At 42.1% G+C, this 26,256-nt stretch overlaps 1 protein-coding gene across 1 annotated transcript in view; it reads left to right on the forward strand.

The window, feature by feature from the left end:
- Nucleotides 1–256: 256 nt before the first annotated feature.
- LOC115546652 (NACHT, LRR and PYD domains-containing protein 12-like) overlaps nt 257–26,256 on the forward strand; it is a gene marked incomplete at its 5' end in the record, with an annotated part of 34,020 nt that continues 8,020 nt past the window's right edge. Inside the window, 5 exons of the mRNA XM_030360286.1 lie at nt 257–2,115; nt 5,546–5,719; nt 6,756–6,929; nt 9,802–9,975; nt 20,651–20,824. Of these exons, the coding sequence (XP_030216146.1) occupies nt 257–2,115; nt 5,546–5,719; nt 6,756–6,929; nt 9,802–9,975; nt 20,651–20,824 (2,555 nt within the window). The remainder of the gene's footprint in view (nt 2,116–5,545; nt 5,720–6,755; nt 6,930–9,801; nt 9,976–20,650; nt 20,825–26,256) is intronic.

The following is a 26,256-nucleotide window of genomic DNA, read 5'->3' on the forward strand; positions in this document are numbered from 1 at the left end:
GCTGAAAAAATAACGGCGTTACCTAACGCTGTTCTTTTAAAGAGTGTTATTACAAACACTGCACTTCTATCATTAGACCAATCATACTGCTGTGAAAATATCGAAATAGTCCTGAATATTTTGAATCTGTAACATGCAGTCCTTGTCAATACCAGCTTCTCTGACCACAAGTAATGAAGCCACTAAATATCAGAAAGTTGATAATTTAATAGGAAATAATGACCTGGTTCAACTGATGTCACCTTCCACTAGCTGATGTCTTCTGTTGTTTCCTCTTTTAGGATCTGATGCTGTCACTTGCCAACAAAAAATCAAGTCTAATTTGAGGGAGAAGTTCAGGTGTGTGTTTGAGGGAATCGCTAAAGCAGGACAGCGAACCGATCTGAATGACTTCTACACAGAGCTCTTCATCACAGAGAGAGGCAGTGGAGAGGTCAACAAGGAACATGAGGTCAGACTGATTGAAAAACCTTCCAGGAAACCAGCCAAGGAGGAAACACCAATCGGATGTGAGGACATCTTTAAACCCTTACATGGACAAGATCAAATCAGGACAATAATGACAACTGGAGTGGCCGGCATTGGTAAAACTGTCTTAACACACAAGTTCACTCTGGACTGGGCTGAAGGCAAAAACAATCACGACATACACTTCACATTTCTCCTCACTTTCAGAGAGATGAATTTACTGAAAGGGAAAGAGTTTAGCTTGGTGGAACTGCTTCATCACTTCTTTATTGAGACCAAAGAAGCAGGAATCTGCAGATTCCACCGGTTCCAAGTTGTCTTCATCTTGGATGGTCTGGATGAGTGTCGACTTCCTCTGGACTTCCAGAATGACCCGATCTGGACTGATGTCACAAAGTCCACCTCGGTGGAAGTGCTATTGACAAACCTCATCAGGGGCGACCTGCTTCCCTCCGCTCGCATCTGGATAACCACACGCCCTGCGGCAGCCAATCAGATCCCTGCTGAGTGTGTTGACCAGGTGACAGAGGTGAGAGGGTTCACCGACCCACAGAAGGAGGACTACTTCAGGAAGAGATTCAGAGAGGAGACGCTGGCCAGCACAATCATCTCCCACGTCAGGAAATCACGAAGCCTCCACATCATGTGTCACATCCCAGTCTTCTGTTGGATCACTGCAACAGTTCTGGAGGACCTTTTCAAAACATCCCAGAATAGAGAAGAGATGCCCAAGACCGTGACTCAGATGTACAGTCACTTCCTGAGGGTTCAGTCCATACAGGGGGACAGGAAGTACCATGGGAGATCTGAAAAAGATCCACACTGGAGTTCAGAGAGCAGGGAGATCATTGTTTCTCTGGGAAAACTGGCTTTTAACCAGCTGAAGAAAGGCAACCTGATCTTCTACGAGGCAGACCTGGCAGAGTGTGAAATCAATATCAGAGCAGCCTCAGTGTACTCAGGAGTGTTCACACAGATCTTTAAAGAGGAGTGTGGGCTGTACCAGGACAAGGTGTTCTGCTTTGTCCATTTGAGCATCCAGGAGTATCTTGCTGCCCTTTATGTCTTCGGGTCCTTTATCAACACTGGGGTCAATCTGCTCACAGAAGAACAGCCAACCTCCGGTAAAAATAAACACCTCCTCTTCTACCAGAGTGCTGTGGACAAGGCCTTACAGAGTGAGAACGGACACCTGGACTTGTTCCTCCGCTTCCTCTTGGGCCTCTCTCTGGAGACCAATCAGATTGTCCTACGAGGTCTGCTGGGACAGACAGGGAGTAGATCACTGATCACTCAGATTAAACAACATCTGCTAGAACAGACAGGAAGGGGCTCACAAACCAAGAAGAAAACAGTGTCTTACATCAAGATGAAGATTGATGGAGATCTCTCTCCAGAGAGAAGCATCAATATGTTCCACTGTCTGAATGAGCTGAATGACCGTTCTCTAGTGGAGGAGATCCAACAGTCCCTGACATCAGGAAGTCTCTTCAAAACACGTGTCTCTCCTGCTCAGTGGTCAGCTCTGGTCTTCATTTTACTGTCATCAGAAGTCGAGCTGGACGTGTTTGACCTGAAGAAATACTCCGCTTCAGAGGAGGGTCTTCTGCGGCTGCTGCCAGTTATCAAAGCCTCCAAAAGATCCCTGTAGGTTCACTCATAATGTATGACAATACACAACACAATATACCCGATAGTAGAATATCTTACTACTATAATAGCAGGCCCTTCACCAGTAATTCAAGTTACTCAATGTGCGCATGTGCCAAGCAGCTTGCAGCTCTCACACACAATCTGCAAGGGCGAACATACATACATACATACATACATACATACAGCACGCACATACACACCGCATACACACACCGCACACCATGCACATGCGCACAGACATACCTGGAAATGCACACACACACATACACGCACACACACACACATACACACTCGCACCCACACCGTACGTCAAGGCGAAGGCAGCGACATATACAGGGAAGCGCCACACGCACACAAACACGCACGCGCACACACCGCCTGTCAAGACAATCGCAGCGACACATACACGGATGAGCTAACACACGCTCACACACGCACGCGCACACACCGCTCGTCAAGACGAAGGCAGCGATACATACAGGGAAGCGCACACACGCACACATACACGCACGCGCACACACCGCCTGTCAAGACAATCGCAGCGACACATACACGGATGAGCTAACACACACTCACACACGCACGCACACACACCGCCTGTGAAGACAATCGCAGCGACACACACACGCCCGCCCATGCACACACACAACATACGTCAAAAGCAACAACACACTCGCCGAGCTAAGACATTATGTTTTCAAACATAACGGCTCCCCCATCGACACAGCGCTAGTAAGAACACATATGCACGTGCACACACCGCAGCAACACTTGCCCTTAAACATAACGGCTCCGCCATCGAAACACACGCAGGTTATGCTGTAATCCATTTGGATGGTACTCCGGTACGTAGAAGTTTTAAATCGCAAATCTTGCAGCTTTCTTGCGGCATTTCGCTAGGTACGCCCCCTTTTGTTCGTAGTATCTCGTCGCTTTGAAAGTAGAGCGAGTTCAGTGAGGCAGAACGCACTACTCGTCAACAAAAATGGCTGCGCCCATAAAGATATTTATTTTCTTTGTATTTGTATCACAATGGTAATTTTAATGTAGATTTTAAATGCTTGTACACACTTGATTACATTACTTTATGCTGGTCACTAATTCATGCATTGTACGGTCTTGCTGTGCATGCAATACAATGCAAAGCTGTGTTGTTTGATTTCAACATGGCTAAATAAAGAGGCTAATGTAGCTAACAATAACAATGTCTAGCTAATGAGAAACTGGAAATATACTACGACCAAAAGGGGAGGTGCTGCAAGAAAGCTGGGAGATTTGCAACTTACAACTTGCACGTACCAGCATACCATCCAAATGGATTGCATGATTAGAACACACACGCACGCGCACACACCGCGGAGACACTCGCCCAGGTACGGCATTATGTTCCTGCTATTAAGAGTCATTTGTGGTGAACGAATGTTTTACGTCGTAAAGTCATAGGCAAATTGTTATTATATTATGCGCTCAGAAATATCTTACATTATCGACTGGGGTTTGCCCATTATTCCTATGGGTTTAATTACAACTAGAGGTTGAGCGCACCCAACACACGCGCGAAACGTCTAGTATAAGTTATAACTAACAAAACATATCTTTAGTTTCACTAATAATATGTATTACAACAAACGCACTAACCCACTTTTCTAATAAAGATGAAGACAATAACTTAATTCTGTGAAAAGTAAAAGTTACACAGATTATTAAATTAACATTTAAGGATCTAAGGTAGTTCAATTAATTAAACATCTTATTACAACTTTTAACACGTTGTAGCAACCAATTAGCCTGGTTCTACCAGACTCTCGTACTTCACTTCATTTCATTTCATTTGTACAGAGAGTCTGGACCTAATCAATTGACAAACGTTAACTCACTTGAAGGCGGGTGTCTGTTGAAGTTTAAAATGATTTTATCTGCCCAGTGCCACTCTGGATCTGCCATAACCAATCGCTAATGTTCGGTTGTGACGTATGTCATGCGCCGGGAATCACGCGCAGGTTGTACACAAACCAAACACCTTGCGCGTCTGCACGAAAATGTCCGTCAACGACAGCTGCAGGTTTTGTTCGTCGAATCTAATTCATCAGGGAAAAATTGCACATTGTAAATCAATATTTTATAGTAAGGCCAGAGATGATGTATGCAGTCAACTTTCGAAGCTGGGTCTAATCGTTGACAACACGCCATCGTCATTGTTCTCAGACACGCCCTCTGTTCGCTGATTGGGCGCCGCTATGGCGGCCCCAGAAAACCAAATTACATACAGCAGGTCCAGACCTAGTACTGAAGGGAAATTCAAATTGAGCGGAAGTACTTATGCGGGCGGAGCCAGGCTAGCAACCAATAGCGAAATAACGGCAAAAAACGTAATAACTGCCAATAGCGTATTCATTTAAATTTAATAAAGCCAATAACATAATAACTTGCTAATAATGTAATAAAGTTGTTGAGCCAATAATGTAATAACTTTTTGCCTATAATTTAATAACTTATCACGTTATTGGCTGGCTATTAATTTATTGGCCTTGGATTAAAAAAAAACCTTGAAAATGTAATAACTGAGCCAATAATGTATTATCTGAGGTATCATTTTATTTATTTTTCAGAGAGAAACTGTCACACTTAGCCTTATTATTGCATCTTGCATCACACACTTCATAATCTGACCTTACATTTACCCCTCCACCCTCATAACCCCTCCAAAGGATCCCTTAAAGGAGCAAAGAGTGATTTTTGATTTATGTGTAACTCTAATGGCGCATTTCCACCGGAGGGTAGTGGTAGTGATGGGGCGGTATAGCCCAGCTCAGTTCCGAGGTTGCGTTTCCACTGCCGACAGTACCCTTATGGTAGGCCGGATTTCGATGGCCAAGGGAGCTACGTAAACATCATAGCAGCCCGACTCAGTGTAGCCTGTTCAATATAATCAATAAATGAAATAAAAACAATAAAAAATGCTCCATCAAACTCCCTCTGCACATCTTCCTCCACAAGAATGCGGAGGAACGTCTCCACCTCCTTGCTTGCCCATGTTAAAGTTTTGCGCTACATGTCCATTGTTCGGAATAATACCTTTTATCCCCGTGTCGCCTGGAAGTGTTGATTCTCTCGACCAATCAACGGAGGGTGTGTGTAGCTCGAACTTGCCGGCACCCTTTCAGGCGTCTCAGTACCCCAACGGAGGAGTACTGTGAGACGAGTGCAAGACGAGTACGTCTCAGTCCGGGTCACGCAAGCCGCACCTTTGCAACCGAACCGAACCGCACCCTCCGGTATTAAAGTATTGGAAGTTATTACGTTATTGGCCGCTATAATGTTATTGTTATTGTTATTGTTGATACACTTGTCCTTCATTAAGTTTAAAGTAAAAGGTGTAGGTAATTTTATTTACAGTTCCTAACATATTGTGTTTATTGTGAAGGCTGAATGGCTGTCATCTGTCAGAGAGATGCTGTGAAGCTCTGGCCTCAGTTCTCAGCTCCAACTCCTCTAGTCTGAGAGAGCTGGACCTGAGTACCAATGATCTGCAGGATTCAGGAGTGAAGCTGTTATGTGCTGGACTGGGGAGTCCACACTGTACACTGGAAACTCTCAGGTCAGTTTTACCCAATGGTCAGACAGTTACACCACAAGTTCCACATCAGAGGAGAGATTTACCTCCAGAAAGGTTAACAGGTTTAAATAAATGAGTAGAATAGGTCAATTTGGTGACACCCTTACAAATGTGGTCACAGCCCTTTATTAGACGTGAGAATTTCCTTGGTGAAATACCATCCATCTGTGTCCATTCATGTTAACAAATTCACCCACTTTTAATCTGTTGTTAATGTTTTGATTGCATAGAGGGTCTTTTTCTGTTTTTACCGCCAGCGCCTCGACATCTCTTTCCTCACCAACCAACTCTTTATCCTCCTCCTCAATCAAATACCTACTAATAATAACCAGCTGCTGATTGTATAATATCCTCCAACAAGGATTTATTTTCTTCTCTGGGTCATCCAGAATTGTGTATTTCTTCACATGCTCTTGAATAGAGCTAGTGCTGCTGTGACTTTATTAATACTTTACACATAGTACAAACCAGTGTTTTAGTTTTCTGATCAAAGCAGAGTGTCCTAATGGGAACTTAAGTGGGTCATGTCTCCGAATAGAGCGATCACACCGGCGCTGCAATACAGCCGTGCTTTAACTCAGCACTGAACTAAACCTTGGCAGTCTGTGTGCATCGCTGCGGCATTACCTCTCAATTTATCAAACCAAGACCTAATCGCACTCTATTTGTGTTGCAATGAGAGTAAAAGGTGTATGTTGGATTTAGTTTTTTGATGATGGTAGAAGGTGTGTGTAATATTACATTCCTATTCTAATCAGAACCATGTAGTCAGACAGCAGGGTGGACTTTAGAGTTGTTTAGTAAAGTTAAATAACGGATTCTTCTTAGAACTGGCTCTTTTAAGGGACATTTTCAGGAGTTAAGTTAAATCTTTAGTTATCTGACCTCTAAGTTAGTCCTACTTTTATGATCTACTGTATTGACATTTAGTTAAACGAATAAAACATGTCTTATGACAAATTGCCAAATAAGAAATAATCACAGTTCCTCACATGTTGTGTTTATTGTTTTTGTGAAGGCTTGATGGCTGTCATCTGTCAGAGAGATGCTGTGAAGCTCTGGCCTCAGTGCTCAGCTCCAACTCCTCTGGTCTGAGAGAGCTGGACCTGAGTACCAATGATCTGCAGGATTCAGGAGTGAGGCTGCTCTCTGCTGGACTGGGGAGTCCACACTGTACACTGGAAACTCTCAGGTCAGTTTTACTCAATATCTCAAACAGTTACACCACAACTTCTACATCGGAGGACATTGAACAGATTTACCTACAGAATGTTAACAGGTCTAAATAAATGAGTAGAATATGTCCTCTCAGGGCTCAAGACACATTTTCTACTGGTGCCAAATACTTTTTAATTGGTGGCACCCTAACAAATGTGGTCGCAGCCCTTTATTAGACGTGAGAATGTCCTTGGTCATGTAACATCCATCTGTGTCCATTCATTTGAACAGATTCACTCAATTTTAATGAGTTTTTAATGTTTTGATAGCATAGGGGGTCTTTTTCTGTTTTCACCGCCAGCGCCTTGACATCTCTTTCCTCCCCATCAAACTCTTCATCCTCCTCCTCGTCCTCCTCCTCCTCCTCCTCCTCCTCCTCAATCAAATACCTACTAATAATAACCAGCTGATGATTGGATAATATACTCCAATAAGGATTCATCTTCTCTGAGTAATCCAGAATGGTGCATTCCTTCACATGCTCTTGAAAAGCGCAAGTGCTGCTGTGACATTTCATTGAAACTTTGGACAAATTACAAACCAGTGTTTTCGTTTTCTGATCAAAGCAGAATGTCTTCATAGGAACTCAAGTGGGTCCTGTATCCTAATAGAGCGATCACACCAGCGCCCCAATACAGCCGCACTTTAACTCAGCACTGAACTAAACCTTGGCAGTCTGCGCGCATCGCAGTGCAATTACTTCTCATCTTATCAAACACAAGACCTCCATCTCACTCTATTTGTGTTGCCATGAGAGTAAAAGGTGTACGTTGTATTCCGTTTGTTAATGATGTACACTGGAAACTCTCAGGTCAGTTTCACTCAAAGATCTACTGTATTGACATTTAGTTAAACTAATAAAATATGTCTTATGACAAATTTAAAAACAAAAAAAAATCACAGTTCCTAACAGGTTGTGTTTGCTGTTTGTGTGAAGGCTGAATTGCTGTAATCTGTCAGAGAGATGCTGTGAAGCTCTGGCCTCAGTTCTCAGCTCCAACTCCTCTAGTCTGAGAGAGCTGGACCTGAGTACCAATGATCTGCAGGCTTCAGGAGTGAAGCTGCTCTCTGCTGGAATGGGGAGTCCACACTGTACACTGAAAACTCTCAGGTCAGTTTCACTCAATATCTCAAACAGTTACACCACACGTTCTACATCAGAGGACATTGGACAGATTTACCTCCAGAAAGTTAACAGGTCTAAATAAATATATAGAATATGTCCTGTAAGGGCTCGAGACACATTTTCTACTGGTGCTAATTACTTTTTCATTTGGTGGCACCCTAAAAAAGGTGGTCTCAGATCTTTATTAGACGTGGGAATGTCATTGGTCAAGTACCATCCATCTCTGTCCATTAATGTGAACAGATACACTCACTTTTAATAAGTTGTTAATGTTTTGATTACATTACTTTTCTGTTTTAACCGCCAGCGCCTCGACATCTCTTTCCTCACCAACAAAGTCTTCATCCTCCTCCTCCTCCTACTACTACTCCTCCTCCTCCTCCTCCTCCTCCTCCTCCTCCTCGTCAATCAAATACCTACTGAAAACCAGCTGTTGATTAGATAATATACTCTAATAAGGATTTATCTTCCCTGGGTCATCCCGAATAGTGCATTTCTTCACATGCTCTTCAATAACGCTAGTGCTGCTGTGAGATTTCATTGAAACGTTGCATAAAGTGTTTTAGTTTTCTGATCAAAGCAGAGTGTCTTCATGGGAACTTAAGTGGGTCGTGTCTCCTAATAGAGCAATCACACCGTGGCCGCAATACAGCCGTGCTTTAACTCAGCACTGAACTAGACCTTGGCAGTCTGCGTGCATCGCAGTGCCATTACCACTCATCTTATCAAACACAAGACCTCCATCTCACCCTCGTTGTGTTGCCATGAGAAGAAAAAGGTGTATGTCGGATTCAGTTGGTTAATGATGGTACAAGGTGTATGTTTTATTACATTACTATTCTACTCAGAACCATGTAGTCAGACAGTAGGGTGGACTTTAGAATTCTTTAGAAAAGTTAAATAACAGATTCTTCTTAGAACTGGCTCTTTTTAGGGACATTTTAAGGAGTTATATAAAATCTTTAGTTATCTGACCTCTAAGTAAGTCATATTTTAAAGATCTACTGTATTGACATTTAGGTAAACTAATAAACCATTTCTTATGACAAATTTCAATAAAAAAATGAATCACAGTTCCTAAAATGTTATGTTTGCTGTTTATTTTAAGGCTGAATCGCTGTAATCTGTCAGAGAGATGCTGTGAAGCTCTGGCCTCAGTTCTCAGCTCTAACTCCTCTAGTCTGAGAGAGTTGGACTTGAGTACCGATGATTTGGAGGATTCAGGAGTGAAGCTACTCTCTGCTGGACTGGGGAGTCCACACTATACACTGGAAACTCTCAGGTCAGTTATACTCAATATCTCAAACGGTTACACCACACGTTCTACATCAGAGGACATTGAACAGATTTACCTCACGGAAATTAACTGGTCTAAATAAATAATTTGCATATGTCCTCTCAGGGCTCAAGACACGTCTTCTACTGGTGCCAATTACTTTTTTTCGATACCTTTATTAGACGTGAGCATGTTCTTGCTCACGAACCATCCATCTGTGTCCATCTGTGTCTATTCATGTGAACAGATTCATATCAGATTCTTCTTAGAACTTGGCATTTTATGGACATTTTCAGGAGCTTTAGTTATTTGACCTCTAAATAAGTCATATTTTGAAAATCTGCTTTACACACATTTAGTCAAATAATAAAACATATCTACTAACAAATTACAAATTGAAAATTACACACAGTTCCTAACATGTTCTTTTTATTGCGTGTGAAGGCTGCATCGCTGTCAGCTGTCAGAGAGAAGCAGTGAAGCTCTGGCCTCTCTTCTTAGCTCCAACTCCGCTAGTCTGAGAGAGCTGGACCTGAGTACCAATGATCTGCAGGATTCAGGAGTGCAGCTGCTCTCTGCTGGACTGGGGAGTCCACACTGTAGCCTGGAAACTCTCAGGTCAGTTTTACTCAATGGTCAAAGAGTTCCACATCAGAGGAAGTTAACAGTCCTAAGTTAAGTAAAATATATATTATATTTTTTGTATATAAAATATACAAAAGGCAACAGGCTGATCATCATTTAGGGGCCACTCAATGACATGCAGAATCGTCATCAACACGCCCACTGAAGTGGTGTGAGAAATGCAGACTTTCTAACCCATTCACGTATAAGGTAATTTACATTTCCTATGGAGAAAATACTACCTGGGGTATTATTATTCAGGAGATTTTCAGGGTACAAATGTCAGGATATGTTGCTCACACATACGGCCCATCAGGAAAATATCAGGACTTACACGTTTGTCTGAAAGCAGCTAGCATGTGAGCATTTGATTACATTATGAAATTAGTCAATTTATGGTAGGGGAAAGTGGAAAGTGTAGTATACTATGCATGCAAATCAATTATTAAATAGCTTTTACTGTTAATCAGGGATAAAAAATGTGCATTCACATTTAAAAATGCAAGGCAACTACTGTTGCCTCATTGAGATTAAACATCTTTTCCAGTGTCCTGGCCAATACAGGCAGCAATAGCCTACAGTCACGCATAGCATACACACAAAACATAAGAAAAATAAAACAACTAAAACAGTCCGCAAGGGGGAGGAGTGTAAAGACAGTCTTTCGGGAGGCTCAAGGTGGGGGGTAATATTACATTTGAGCAACAAAGTGTTGCCGTGTGGTGGACTCTATCGACATAATTCACCATAATGTCTTATTGACATGTTTTCGCTGGGACACTGGGACACTTTCCTTAAGATCACGTCACTTATGTGTTGATATGCCGGACTGTGCAATGTTTGAATCTAACGTTTTTTCATACGACAAAATGAACGAGAAATGTTCTTTTCCTTTCTTTCATCGCAATTTCTACAGTCTATAGACAGAACGTGTTACCTGGGAGAGTTTGTCGACGGCGGAGCCATTATTTATAAAAACATAATTTCTTACCTGGGCTAGTGTGTTGCTGTGTTGTGTGCGAGTATTCCTTACCTTGGCGAGTATGTCGCTTTTGGTGTGTGCGTGTGCAGGGCCGGCCCGAGGCATAAGCGATACAAGCGGGCGCTTGGGGCCTCCTGACCGCCAGGGGGCCCCCTATCAGAAAAAAAAAATTATAATTAAAAATAATTACAAATAATAATAATAATAATATTAAATAACTTAAACAAGTGACCTGATTGATAATATTAATGTTTGTGTATTTTGATTTCAGTTTAAGATTGCACATTTACAAATCTGTTGAAAGATCTGTTTATTAAACTGATACTTTAAAAAAAAAATACAAATGCTGTTGTATTTAATTATTTTACAATTTAACTTCAGTAAACCACACTTGATGCTTCACTTTGAATATGAAAGTTTAAAATAAATCTGTGATCTAAGTGCCCTCTAAGGTTAAAAGGTGACTGTTTTGGTGAAAATAACGACTATAATAATACAGGGGTCTATCAAGGGACAAAAGTCTAGAATATTTTTGGCATGAGAGCAACTGAATGAGCCTTCCAGGCCCAAGAGGTCAAGGGGCACTGAAGCCCAAGCCCAAGTCACCATCTCAATAAGTCAAAAAGCAAAATGCTATGAATATGCTTAAATTTAGGAATTTCCCTTCTCCAGCTGGCCATATAAAAAATACGGGAAATCACATCTACGTAATTCAGTATTAATACAATTGATAATGTCAATTAATTCATTGTCAAATCATTGTAGTGTGACATTTTTGTCAATAATCGTCGAGCGCAAATGACTCCGCTAGGTGGGAGGGGGGGCCCCAATATCAAATTCTGCTTAGGGCCCCCGAAAGGCTTGGGCCGGCCCTGTGCGTGTGTGTTCTTACCTGGGCGGGTTTGTCGATGGCGGAGCAGTTATGTTTAAAAACATATTGTCTTACCTGGGCTAGTGTCGCTGCAATGTGTGTGCGTGCACGTTCTTACCTGCGTGTGTGTCGATGAGGGAGCCATTATGTTTGAGCTGTCAGTTAAACGCGTTATTAACAGCGTTAACGCAAACCAATTTTAACGGCGTTAAAAAAATTATCGCGCGATTAACGCAATTCTTTTATTACAACTTTTTTCTTTGGCTCAAAACAAAGAAGCAGTAGCCTGACTGCTATGTTCAAATGACATTTGTTCAAAGCATTCGTTTAATTGCACTATAGGCTCTTTTTTTGTATCGTCCTGTTTTGATCAGTATATGCTAGGGATGCAACGGTACAGTATGGCCACGGTTCGGTTTGTATCACGGTTTTGGGGCCACGGTAACGGTTCGATTTCGATGTATCAATATTATCCTGGCTCTAACATGCAGTAGGTTATATTTGTCTTTTCTATTTCAAATTCACAAGGTGCTTCTACTCACACTTGCAGAGAAAATATTAAATGTAAAAAAGGCACAGATGAAGTCAAATCACAAAATTTATTTTAAACAAGGAACACTATTCTTGCCTTCTGTCAAAAACAGGCAATATTAAATATAGTAAAGTGCAGTATACAGTAGGCTACTGTCAAGTAACATGAAATGTAAACATTAACATTATTCAGTAAACTCAAACAACAAACATTGTCATTCACGCACTTAAATAAAATACTTAACTGTTATAAATACACCCTCAAAGAACAAGAGAACAAACAACAACAAACAATTAGATATAAATCTAAAAATGTATCAAAGAAATAGGCGGACAATTGCCCAACTTGTCCTCTGTCAATAATTGGTGAGGTGGTACTGTAATGTGCAGTATCAAATAGATATTTGATTACATTGAAACCATATCAAATATAAACATAGTAAAGTGCAGCATCCAGTCAGGATAGTTTGGCAACATTGTTATAGCACACTTCAGGGGAGTGCCTGCCCTGACCCCTGTAATGAACAGGTCATTTAAAAATGTAAACATTAACAACATAAAGTGCAGCATCCAAAATATTAGAATATTGAACCTTATTGTTACCTGCAGTCTTACAGGAAATGCTAGCCCTCTGATACAAACAGGTAGCATAAAATGTAAACTTGCCACAAAGTGCAATATCAAGTTAGCACCCTGTAAAAATCTATTCCTTTAGTTTGAGGTTCTTCTGTAAAAAGACAAGCCTGTCAACATTCTCTGGGGCAAGACGAGAACGACTTGCAGTCACAATATCACCTGCAGTGGGGAAAACTCTCTCACTTGCAACAGAGGTTCCAGGGACACAGAGATACTTAAGTGCATGCTTTGAGATCTGGGGAAATTTGAACTGATTTATTTTCCACCACTGAAAAGGATCACCATCCACATGAAGGCAATCAGCTGCTTTGTATAAGGAAACCTCTTCCTCAATAGTTTTGGTGAGTGATTTGGTTTGCTGTTCCTCTGTTGTTTTGAAAAGATCCCCAAGTAGCTCTGACATGGCTGTCTTCTTTTGAGGAGGGGATATTGGTGATGGTTGCTCTGCCTCTGTGGATGGTCCTGCTTGTACTGCTTCAAACTGCAAGAATAAATACAGAAATAATAATAATAATAATAATTATTATTATTATTATTATTATGTAAAGCACATTATGATCATATTTAAAGAAAACCAAATACCTGATGTCCGTGCCCCACAATTTCTGTTATGAGGTCCGTGTAGACTTGGTCACAGGCAGCTTCATCAAGAAAAGGTAATGACTTGAACCTGGGGTCAAGGATTGTAGCCCTGTGCAGGTAGTCTAGTAGATCTGGGTGTGTATATCTTTTCTCCAAGTCCTTTGTGATGGCCAGCTTTGCTTCCCTGATAGTTGGACTGTCCTGTGCATCTAGTGTCATGGATTTTAGAGTCATTGTCTTAAGTGGGAGAATCATTGAAGAAGTTGGAGTTGATTCACTGCTCATCAGAGTGGTCATCTTTTTCAACGGATCAAGCAAATGTATGAGGTCTTCGGCCAGCTTCAGCTCATTATCAGTGAGCATGGCTATGTCTTTGCCACTCTTTTTCACAGACTTGTCTACCATTGCAGAAAATATGGCAGGTTGCTGCTCCACATATCTTTCCAGCATGTCATGTGCTGTGTTCCACCTGGTTGTAACATCATGAATTAGCTTGTGCTGTGGTATATTGAGCATCGCTTGCTTCTGGGTAAAAAATTCAGCCGCAGTGGTGCTTTTGTGGAAAAATGTCACTACTCTCCTGACCTTCCCTAGAAGGCGTGACGCTGCATTTAGAGCTACAGCTTTCTTGGCTGCAAGGTTTAGTATGTGGGCAAAACATCCAATGTGTGGCCCAAAGGCATCTGTGTCACGGATGGCATTCACAATGTTGGGGGCATTGTCTGTAGTAACGGGAATAGAGGCGTTTTATCTCCCTAGGTTCCATTCTTTGACTGCTTGCATTAGCTCTCGTGCCAGATGCTCACTTGTATGGCTCTCGTAAATGGGACGAGTCTGTAGCACGTAGCCTTTCAGCTCCCAATCTGATATGAAATGAACAGTCACTGTAAGGTAGCTTGTTGTTGCTCTAGATGTCCAGCCATCAGTAGAAAGAGCAACGAAGGGGCTTTGTCTCAAGTCAGTTTCAACTTCTCTCCTAGTCACTTCGTAAAGTTCTGGAATTATTTTGCTGCTAAAATGCGTGCGGGAGGGGATATTGAAACGTCGATCGAGTACCTTTATCATGTGACGGAATCCCGTGCCTAAAACTACTGAATAGGGCTGCATGTCTTTCCCTATGAAGACGCCCATTGAGTTAGTTATTTCCTTGTGTCTTTCGGAATTATAAGCATATTGTTGCTGAAAGGCTGCAGCAATGGATGGTTGCGTTTGCGACGACAAACCAGCTGTCCGTGCTGCTCCACTTACAGTTACAGCCGGGTGATGACGGCGCAAGTGGCTCAACATGTTAGATGTGTTACCTGTGGAGTAGGCGATCGTCGTAAAGCAATGCTTGCACACCGTGCTTTGTTTGCTGACGATCTTTTTTCCTTTTTCATCATACTCCACGCTGAAGCCAAAATGTTCCCATACAGCGGATTTGTAAGATGACGGTGCCTCTTCAAATTTTCTTTTCTCCGTTTCTTGTTGACTCGCCATGATCGTGCAACCGGGAAAGTTTTGCTTCTCCTCACATGGATCTCCAGCGTCTGCATTCAGAGCGCTGATTGGTTCTTGGGAAAGTCAGTAAAATTCTGATTGGTTGTTGCATGGTTGTGGAGAGACACGCTGAGCAGAACTCATCCCCTGGGTCCTAAGCAGTTATGGCTAACGCCCAATACATGCGTGCATTCGTTATAACCAAATATTAAATTTAAAAGTTTAATGTCACGCATACCGAAATATCGCGGTTCACCTGGGTCAACCGAACCGAAAAGGGCGAACCGAACGGTTCAATAAAATACCGAAAACCGTTGCATCCCTAGTATATGCCAATGTTGTTATCAATAGAAAATCATTTGCACAAGGCAAGGCGATGCACTTCACCATGTTGATAAGAGAATTAAAATGAGAAGAATTATGGGACAAAGAAATCAAGGGATATTTAGCATAGAAAAATAATTTGCGAGTAATCGCGATTAATCGTGAGTTAACTATGACATTAATGCGATTAATCACGATTAAATATTTGAATCGCTTGACAGCTCTAGTTTGCATAATGTCTTTACCTGTTCAAGTGTCACTGTGGTGTGTGCGCGTGCGTGTGTGTCATTACCTGCTCGTGTGTCGATGGCTGAACCATTATGTATAATAACACAACATTGAGTGTGTCGCTGCCTTTGTCTTGACGTACGGTGTGTGTGCGTGCATGTGTGTGTGCATGAGTGTGTGTGCGCTTCCGTGAATGTGTCGCTGCCTTTATCTTTACGTGTGTAACGTGAGCGTTTGGCTGAACCCAAGTGCACAGACTGGCGACGAGCGTGGAACAGTGTCAATAGTTTATTTGGATACAGGATCGGCAGGCAGGATAGTGTCGAGTGTTGGACACCGCACGCGCGGTGATTTATGGGAACGATCGCGTACGACACACACACACCGCTCCGCAAGGGTGTGTTTTGTGAGTCTGGGTGTCGCACGTACGCTCCCCGGGACCAACCTAGGTCGAGCCCGCTTGTTTCCGTGAATCATCGGTTTCACGGAGGCGCTCGGTCCGACCCAGATCACTCTGTTAAGTCCCTTCACAACAGTTACTCTAATACGAATTCAGACCCGTCCGTTTGGCGGGACCAAAGTCTCTCGAAATAATAATAGTTAATACGAAATTATGATGTATCTTTTTGCCTTGTCAACCCCTATACACGTCAGTCACAATCAACCATTGCTTGTACAATGCGCCACTTACCGTGAGGGGATCAGCTGGGAGAGCGCGTCGTTCTGCTTTGCCTGTGTCGAGGAGTCGACAGGGAAAAGGACTCGAACGATTGAGTTTACCTACTACAAATGTAGTCAGGTAGATTTATTCTTAGGTCCAATAAACACAATCACTTTTACAACTGAGTATAGATTTCAAAAGAAAAGACAGTAAAAAGAAGAAGAAAATAGATGAAGAATGGCCTATTAAAAATACCAACGAGGTTTGGGTTTCTAAGTCTAAGTACCAAACGTTCTCCCGGGTGGGGCCCGGGGTTTGGGTTTCTAAAACTAAGGTTTTTTAACAACGTTTCCCAAGTGGAGCCCAGGTTTTAACGTTGACGCAACTCTCGTGCCCCAGTACACCGCACGACCCCGAGAGTTGCCTTTGTTGAGTTAATCACGCTTGAGACTAAGCTAGTGCTAAAGAGGATTCCTATTAAAGATACCGACGTTCTCCCAAGAGGCCCTTGAGGTTGGATCTCTAAGTACCAACGCTCTCCCGGGTGGGGCCCAGGGTTGGGTTTCTAAAACTGAGTCACCAACGTTCTCCCAGGCGAAACACTTGAGGTTGGATTTCTAAATCTAAACTAAAAAGAAAAAGAATACAGTCTGAACCGAGCGCTACGGTGTCAGAGTCCTTTAAGATAGAAAATCTATTGCTATGAAGGCCGCAGTTTTTTGGAAGCAGAAGAGCAGGGCAGAGCAGAGCACACGACACCCCACCAGCAGCAGAAGAACCAAAAAGACAGAGTACCAACGAACTAACTGAGCTTTCTCTGCAGATTTCCCTGTTTTACTCTCCTGATAACAAAAGATCCTCTGACAAACATCCCCGAGTTTCGCCTATTTTGCCCGAGGGGCAACACAAGAAGCTTGAAGTTGTGCACATGCTATCACGCGCCGAGTGTTCATGCCTCATGGGGTCTAAAGGGACACATGTTCTTTGTATTCCTCCAATGTTTCTCCACAAGGAGACATGTTTAAGCATTCAATTTACTACATAAAAGGGTATATAATGTAACCAGTTGGCTCTATGGTAAGACATTTTAAGGCACATAATTTTAACACATAAGACAATCTAAAGTAAGCAATTTACTTTCACACAAGCAGTTATAAAGAAACCAATTTTCTTTATCCTAAAATATATGTAAGCATTAAAGAAGTTATAAGGTAATCAATTTACCTTATCATAAAATATATGTAAGCATTAAAGAAGTTATAAGGTAATCAATTTACCTTATCATAAAATATATGTAAGCATTAAAGAAGTTATAAGGTAATCAATTTACCTTATCATAAGAGGTACACAAGAAGTTATAAAGAAACCAATTTTCTTTATCATAAGATATGAGATACACAATATATATGGTGACCTTGTTGAAAGCATGGTGTCAAAGCATGATTCTGGAGTGATTCTGGAACGGCTAGGTGCATCAATATAGTGAGTCCTATCGGGACACACGTCAATAGTCAGACAGGCAGGGATCTGGAACCGGCAGAATAGTCAGACAGGCGGGGATCAGGAACCGGCAGAATAGTCAGACAGGTGGGGATCAGGAACCGGCAGAATAGTCAGACAGGCGGGGATCAGGAACCGGCAGAATAGTCAGACAGGCGGGGATCAGGAACCGGGAGAATAGTCAGACAGGCGGGGATCAGGAACCGGCAGAAGTGTCAGACAGGCAGGGATCAGAGAGCAGGCAGGATCGGTGGTAGGTCAGGATTTGAATCGCGGGAAAGCACTGTGAAACACAAGAGACAATCTGGCAGGGAATGTTTGGGAGGAAAGGACTGATATAGGGGAAACACAGGTGAAGGTGGTTGGGATAATTGGGAGTGATCAGGGTGGCAGGCAGGTGAATGAGAAAACCAGGGGCGGATCATGACAACGTGTGTGTGTGTGTGTGTGTGTGTTTCAATGTATATTCGTGCTTGTTTGCAATGTGTGTATGCGGTGTGCATGTGCGTGCTTGCGGTGTGTGTATGGGTTTGCGCGTGCTGTGTTGATAGAGTCCCCATTGAAGCCACATTTTTCTAGGACTTTATACAGGTAGGTCCACCCTATACAATCAAATGCCTTTTCCGCGTCCAAACTCACTAAGACCACACTCTTTCCCCTCCTTTTAACTTCCTCCACTATGTGAATTGTCCTCCTTATATTGTCCTGTGCCTGCCTTCCTTTTATTTAACCTGTCTGGTCTTCATCTATAATATCGGGCATGAATGACTCAAATCTTTTTGAGATAATTGAAGTATAGACCTTATACTCAAAATGAAGCATGGATATCGAACTATAGCTACTGCACAGTTCTGTATCCCTGCCTTCTTTAGGTGTTATAGAAATAATAGCCTCTTTCCAGGATGGGGGAGTTTTGCCCTCAGTATCTAAATGATGCTAACATGAAGGGGTTAAGTTCCTGCCTAAATACTTTATAGAATTCCGATTGGGAATCCATCACTACCTGGTGATTTACTATTTCTCGTTCTACTAATTGCATTCCCCACCTCTTCCTCCGTAATATCTGAGTTGAAGAATTGATTCTGCCCTTCCCCTATCAATGGTAAGCCTAGCCCCTCTAGGAATGTCTTGATATTCTCTTCATCTGCTGCAGCAGGTTGTGTGTATAGTGTCCTATAATATTCCTCAAATGCTCCCTGTTTCCTCTGGCTCTTTGATTTAACTCATTTGGTTTCGGGTTCCTATTCTTATTAGGGATGAGTCGGTCGCGACCGATTCGTTCACAACGAACGAATCCCAAATGTGAACGACAAGAACTGGTTCCCCAAAACAAGAAGAACTGGTTCTTTGATTCTTTTTTTTTTAACATAAAACAAAAATATGGTCACGTAAATAAAATATACAAACGAACAGAGCTTCGTCTCCCTGCAACCTTATATCGATTGTGTCTACAACGTTCTCAAAGATTCAGCCAATGAGAGGTAGCAATGGTGTTGCCATGGCACCTGGGTAAACAAATGACAAGGTGGTACCATCGAATTTGCGCGCTTTCTCTCTCTGACGTATCTTGGGTCATACCATTCAACGTGGGGCCACTCATATATCTCCCTACATTTCCGAAAATAGACTTGACCTCCCTCTGTTTAATGGATGAACGCATTTCCCAATCCCAGGAGTCTTTGCTCCATTCTACGTCAATTCAAGAACAAACAAAGAAATTAAACTGCTGTTTGTATTTTTTATTTATGACCATGAAAGTTCTGTAATGCCTGAATAATGAAGAATTAAATGTAAAGTAAAATTAGTAAAATGGTTTTATAATTACATTATAAAACCATGAATGACATATAGTGAGTAAGCAAGTGGTATAATTATTGGTGGGACGTTTGGTTATACAATATAGAATATCTTGTTGATTTTCACAGGGGGGTAGAGCCTAGAAGTCGCTTAAATTATGCTCAGGGCCGTCTCGCGGGGGGGGGGGCAGACACCTGTGAGATTCCCTGTCAAATGACGTAATCTGACGTAACGAACGAATCAAAATGAACGAATCAAAATGAACGAATCAAACGAACAAATCGTTATAGTGAACTGAACTGAAAGAACTAGTTCCCGGAAAATAATCATTTTGCCCATCCCTAATTCTTATGAATAGTGCTTGATGTTTGTTATACCCTAATCCTTCTGGCCGATAATGTAATTGCTTTTGGTCCCCCTTCATAGTACGCCTGCTTTACAAACCTCACTTTTTTCTCCACCTCTGTCAATTGTATCTTATCCATCTTACTTCTAGTTTCTTTGACCTTCGCAAGTGCCTCCGGGTCATTTGTGTTTTTATGTTGTTTTTCAAACTCTTTTAGTTGCCCAGTTAAGTTTTGATACAGTTCCAGTTTAGTCCTTTTAAGGTGTGCAGTTCGTGCTTTGAGTTTCCCCCTTATTACTACCTTCAGAGCGTCACACAGAATTATAGGGTTTACTTCTCCATTGTCATTTTCTTCTCTATATCTGGTCATATCTTCCTTTATTTCTTTCACTAAGTCCTTATTATTCGGTATATGTCCAGACTGTGTTCTTTCTCCTACCAGATAGATTGACCGTCATATATACTGGACTATTGTCAGACAAGTCTGTAACACCTATCTCAACACCTGTATAGTTTGAGTATTGATGTGAATAGTGTGTGTAGTCCATATCTAGTGTATGCCTATCTCGGTAGTCTGGCTGAACGGAGGTGGACAGCGCCTAAAAGCAAGTCATATTTTAAAGATCTACTGTATTGCTTATTAGTTAAACTGATAAAACATGTCTCATGTCAAATTTCAAATAAAAAATGTATCACAGTTCCTAACATGTTGTGTTTATTGTTTGTGTGAAGGCTGAATGGCTGTCATCTGTCAGAGAGATGCTGTGAAGCTCTGGCCTCAGTTCTTAGCTCCAACTTCTCTAGTCTGAGAGAGCTGGACATGAGTACCAATGATCTGCAGGATTCAGGAGTGAAGCTGCTCTCTGCTGGACTTGGGAGTCCACACTGCACACTGGAAACTCTCAGGTCAGTTTTACTCAATGGTCAAACAATTACATCACAAAGTTCCACATCAGAGGACAGTTACTGTATATAACTCAGCTTATAACACAGTACCTGTGATGACCACATCCATGACTTTGGTACCATGGCAGATATCCACCTACATCTTGTTGTGTAGGTGGATATTCTAATACATACATTTGCCTGCAACCTTTATAATATGATATATTATAATATAATATAATAATATTGCCCCCCTACTGTCCCCTGTGTACGGGACGTGAAGGTTTAGAGCAGGGTGAAGTACAGGGGGTCTTGGGAGGGTCTTACCCCTAGCTGGACACCTCAGACCCCCTAGGCAAATATTCACAAATATTTATAGGATACAGAATAACATTGCTATATTGTGTACACAATGAAGAGACAAATTCTGAACTAATAAATAAGGAAATCCAAGGTCTAATACTTGTTAATTGAAAGTAAAGTCCAGGGGTCTCATTTATAAAACTGTGCGTGGGATCGTTACTAAAAGTGTACGTACGCCCAAAAGCCAAGTTTTGCGTGCGCCAAAAAATATTCCGATTTATAAAACCCTGCGTACGCACACCGTACGCAATCGTTTCTTTATAAATCACAGAGTGTCTACAAGTGTGCGCAGCTGAATCAGCTTCACGTTCCGCCCTGTACACGCCCCTTTTTAACCATAACTGGTCAATGCAAATGACCTCATGAATGCGATCTGCATATAAAACAGACTCAGATGCAAGTATTATGTCTTGTCGGAAACAATGGCAGAAGTACTGAGAAAAGCAAAAAAAGCGAAATTTCACGGAGGTTGAAGTGGAGATACTTGTGGGTGAGAAGGAGGCCCGAAAAGTAGTTTTGTTCGGCGGTCACGGGATTGGGATCGCCAACAACAAAAAGTAGAGTGAGAGGCAACATGTTGCTGCAGCAGTGAACTCTGTCAGTAGCACGGAGCGCACAGTCCCAGAATTAAAAAAGAAGTGGTCTGACATAAAGTTACATATTTTTATGTAGCCTACCAATAAATCGTTATGGTCCCTAAAGACCCTCTCCCTCCGAATCCTTCCATTTGCATGGTCCGCCAGGAGTTCCATATGGTGCAGCATTACCACGGCGCTCACCTCTGTATTTATAGGGTTACGGTAATAAGACTGACCGAGAACACCTTGGATAATCAGTTTGTAATCACCCACGTAAAATGTTCTTGAACATAACCCCTTTTTAATACCTGATTGTGTGTGGCTTAGTTTTCCACACTTAATTTAATTGACATTTGATTATGTGTTTACAGTGTCACCTAAAAATATTACGTCATTGACACATGTTGGACAGATGCTTTATTCCATGCTGTCGCGCCGTCAGTGGACAGTATGGAGTTTTTTTTTCTATTCTAAGGAGATGTTTCTGGAGTTATAACGCAGTTGACTTAAATTATTCTGATTACATAGATTTAACGCATGATACGGGTTGAAATTAAATTTATGAAGGGCGATGATAAAACATAATCGTTCTTCTCACTCTACAATTCTTCGGTCTGACTTCTGTTCACCACCACACCATCTGTGTTGCCAATTCTCCTTTTCCTCCAAACTGTGCGTACGCATGGGTCAGAGTTTGCTTAGGGCTGCACACATTTTCCCGTCAAGTTGTTTTTTTATAGATCACAACCTTGGCGTGGAAAGTCACGTACGCCAATTTCAGCCCCGTTTTGTTCGTACGCAACGGTTATAAATGAGACCCCAGCTGTATTTCAACAGCTGTAAGATGCGGTGTAGTGGTGCCGGGAGAAGTGGGGATACTCTAAATGTCTTAAAGCGCCCTGTGTTATAAGCAGTGACATTAAGGCCCCGTTTACACTAAGGGAAAACGCAGATATTTTCACGTGGTTTGGCCTCTCATTTACACGAAAACGCAGTTTTGGCCCCAGAAAACGATCATTTCTAAAAACTCCGGCCAAGGTGGAGATTTCTGAAAACGCCGGTTATGTGTTGTCGTGTCAACGGGGAGAAACAGGGTTTTAGGTTCTGAAGCGTCACATTGTGTGCCAGGAAATGCTTAACGTCATATGAGCGCCCTATGTTTACAGTTTGTTTGGCTATCATGGATGCTGTTAAGGTGGAACTAATTTTTACGTTTGTGCAAACTCTTTTAGCCTCTTTGCATTTGCAAATGCAACTAATATACTATATCGAGGAGCAGAGGCAAAGGAGTGCTCGGAGGTCAGCACTTTTACTGCAGCTTTCCCTTCCAAGACGTTTGCACATTGCCTGCCAACGTCGCCGCCGCCGATTTTGGATCCGACCTGGGCGCACTGCGGTCTGGTGGGAAAACTTTGAGAAAGAAGTCGTCCTCCCGGAGGAATGGCATGAGAACTTCCGAATGTCGCGGTCATCTTTACTGTCGCTTTCGGAGTTACTGCGTCCCTTCATAGAAGGTCAGACTACTGTCATGCGGACGCCGGTCAGTGTAGAGAAAAAAGTTGCCCTCACCCTATACTATTTAGCTGATGAGGGTAGACTACGTAAGACAGCAAACGCATTCGGTCTATCTAGATCGGCCGTTTCAGTAATAATCAGAAAGGTGTGTAGCGCGATAACTGTCCACTTGGGTCCTAAATATATAACACTGCCGAAAACCGAAGCTGCTGTCCAGCAACTTGTGCAGGGATTTGAAGAAGCTCATGGCCTCCCTCAGTGCCTAGGTGCTGTGGATGGGACGCATGTAGAGATAAAGCAACCACCAGCCAATTCCACTGATTACATAAATAGGAAAGGGAGGTTTACCTTAAACATTCAAGCAACCTGCGATCACAATTATGCCTTCATGGACGTGGTAGTGAAATGGCCTGGGAGCGTGCACGACGCCCGTATTTTTGCAAACTCCACACTTAACGCGTTCTTCAAAGATGGAAGCATCCCTACCTGTCCAAGGCAAATCGTTGAAGATGAAGAGGCCATGCCAGTTTACATACTAGGCGACCCTGCATATCCACTGCTCCCATATCTTATGAAAGAATATGTCAACGGGGGAAGCACTGTCCAGGAGCAGTACTTTGGACTATCTTTGTGCCAAGCAAGGATGGTCATAGAATGTGCGTTTGGGAGACTAAAAGCCCGGTTCGGAGCCCTGAGAAGGGCCATGGACATTAATCTGGCTGATCTTCCCTTTGTAATTTATGCATGTTTCGAGCTCCACAATTACTGTGAGGCTTCCAAGGACAAGGTAGACGACAACAGTGTTGCTGAGGCAATTCAACACCACAGGGAAAACCAGCCAGACACACAACCAGCTGCCAGAGGAGACTGCATGAGGGGAAGAGGGTCAGGAGAATCCTCACTCAATTCCTGGATCCATAAAATGGACTATCTTCTCTCCATTGTGTGTGCATGTTCGTTGGGTTTGTGATATATCACAGTATGACAGGTTAAAGTTGTCATTGCCATAGTTTACAATATTTATTTTATTTACTATGTTCATCACAGACCTAAAAACTGTGTGCTCCTTACATACCAGTACTTAAGCAGTATGTTTTGGCTACATTTCAAGGTGTTAAGCATTTAAACATGTTAAAGCAAAAATGTTTAGTTTTCTTTTCTTTACATTGTACATGTTTACAAGTCACTTGGCTGTAATGTATTGACATTGCCAAGTGTAAATATTAGTTTTTTGGTAGAATGCCATTATCCAAATACAGAATGAGAAATTCCAAATGGTCCTGTGTGAATGCTTTCTATAATAGGTTGATCTGGTTTGACAAATATTGAATAATCACAGACAAACGTATTCATTTTTTACATAATTTTACTTCTGAAGAGACACTTGACAGACACAATCAAATTGCCTGTGTCATTAATCCAGAAAATCAGGCGAGCATAGTAGTGCAAATAAGTGGCTTCTGTAGTGCAAATTTGCAAATAAATAAATAATTCAAGTAAACTTAGGAATTCACAAAAGTAGTGCAAATAAGTGGCATCTGTTGTGCAAATTGGCAAATAAATAAATAATTCAAGTAAACTTAGGAATTCACAAAAGTAGTGCAAATAAGTGGCATCTGTTGTGCAAATTGGCAAATAAATAAATAATTCAAGTAAACTTAGGAATTCACAAAAGTAGTGCAAATAAGTGGCATCTGATGTGCAAATTGGCAAATAAATAAATAATTCAAGTAAACTTAGGAATTCAAAAAAGTAGTGCAAATAAGTGGCATCTGTAGTGCAAATTGGCAAATAAATAAATAATTCAAATAAACTTAAGAGGAATTCACAAAAGTAGTGCAAATAAGCTGCCTGTGCGGGCAAAAGTCACTTTCAAGTAAAAAAAACACTTCAAGATGCCTTAACTCAAGTCTACCTATATATATTACCCATTTTAAAACTCTTGGTACTCACTCAGGGTAACATTTCAAACTAAAAATGCAAGTCCCCAAAATACAATAACGATTGGCAAAAAAAAAACTATTTAAAGAGCCCATGCCATTAAAATCACATTTTTCCTATTGTTTGTTAAATAACATAGGTCTGAATAAGTTTGTGAGCTGTGGTAAGTTTGAAATCTATGCAGTTTGTCTGCTGAATGCAATAGGCAATGGAAGGAAAAAGGCAGAAGAAATGAGCCGATCTGGATAAGGTGACACTGTGACGTAGCGTTGTCAAATTATTATTCATGGCCCTGCCCACTTGGTTGGTTCGTAACCACCCACAAGAATTCTGAAAGAGTCGTGATTGAGCTAGTGCTAAATGCTAATACGTGTACGGTAGTTGCTTAGTTCGTAGTAACAGGCTAGTTACAGAATTTTGAATGCAATGGCAGAACGACATCGAACTACATGAACTGCGATATGCTGCCTGCCGCCGGTTGCCGCGAGGCACCACCGCCGCGAAGCACCACCGTCCGGCAGCGGGCAGCCGGGCGGTGGTGCCTCGCGCCGGCAGCAGGCAGCAGGCAGCGCACGGTTCTGTCTACTACAGATTGATGTGGAAGTGGAAGAACCAGAGACGTCGGAGAACCCGACGAAGTCCTTTGTGATTCATTATATCATCTGGACGTGCACACAGCTTTTGGCCGTGATAATATGTATTATTTGATATAGATATCTATGTATTATATGATATTATTTAGATATAGAGCTCCAGGACTGTAGCGCAAGTGTTGTACACTTCCTTGTTATTTGGATAACCGTTCTGCTGTTGGTGTGATGGCGCATAACGCGTCGGACTCTCGTCTATGGTTTTTCTACAACTAGACCCGTAGTGGGGGTTATCTCAGCCATGGTTGAGAATGAATTGGGGGAAAGGAACTTTGGCTTTGACTCCCTGAAGTCATGAACCACGACATGGAGGAGAAAGGGATTGTTGCCCGCGTTCGTCTCCCGCCGGAGCCTCGCTGCCGATGGACCATCGCCTCGGCTTCAGGATGCGGTGATTAGCGCTGAC

This window comes from Gadus morhua, chromosome 7, assembly GCF_902167405.1.
Source record: "Gadus morhua chromosome 7, gadMor3.0, whole genome shotgun sequence".
NCBI lineage: Eukaryota > Metazoa > Chordata > Actinopteri > Gadiformes > Gadidae > Gadus > Gadus morhua.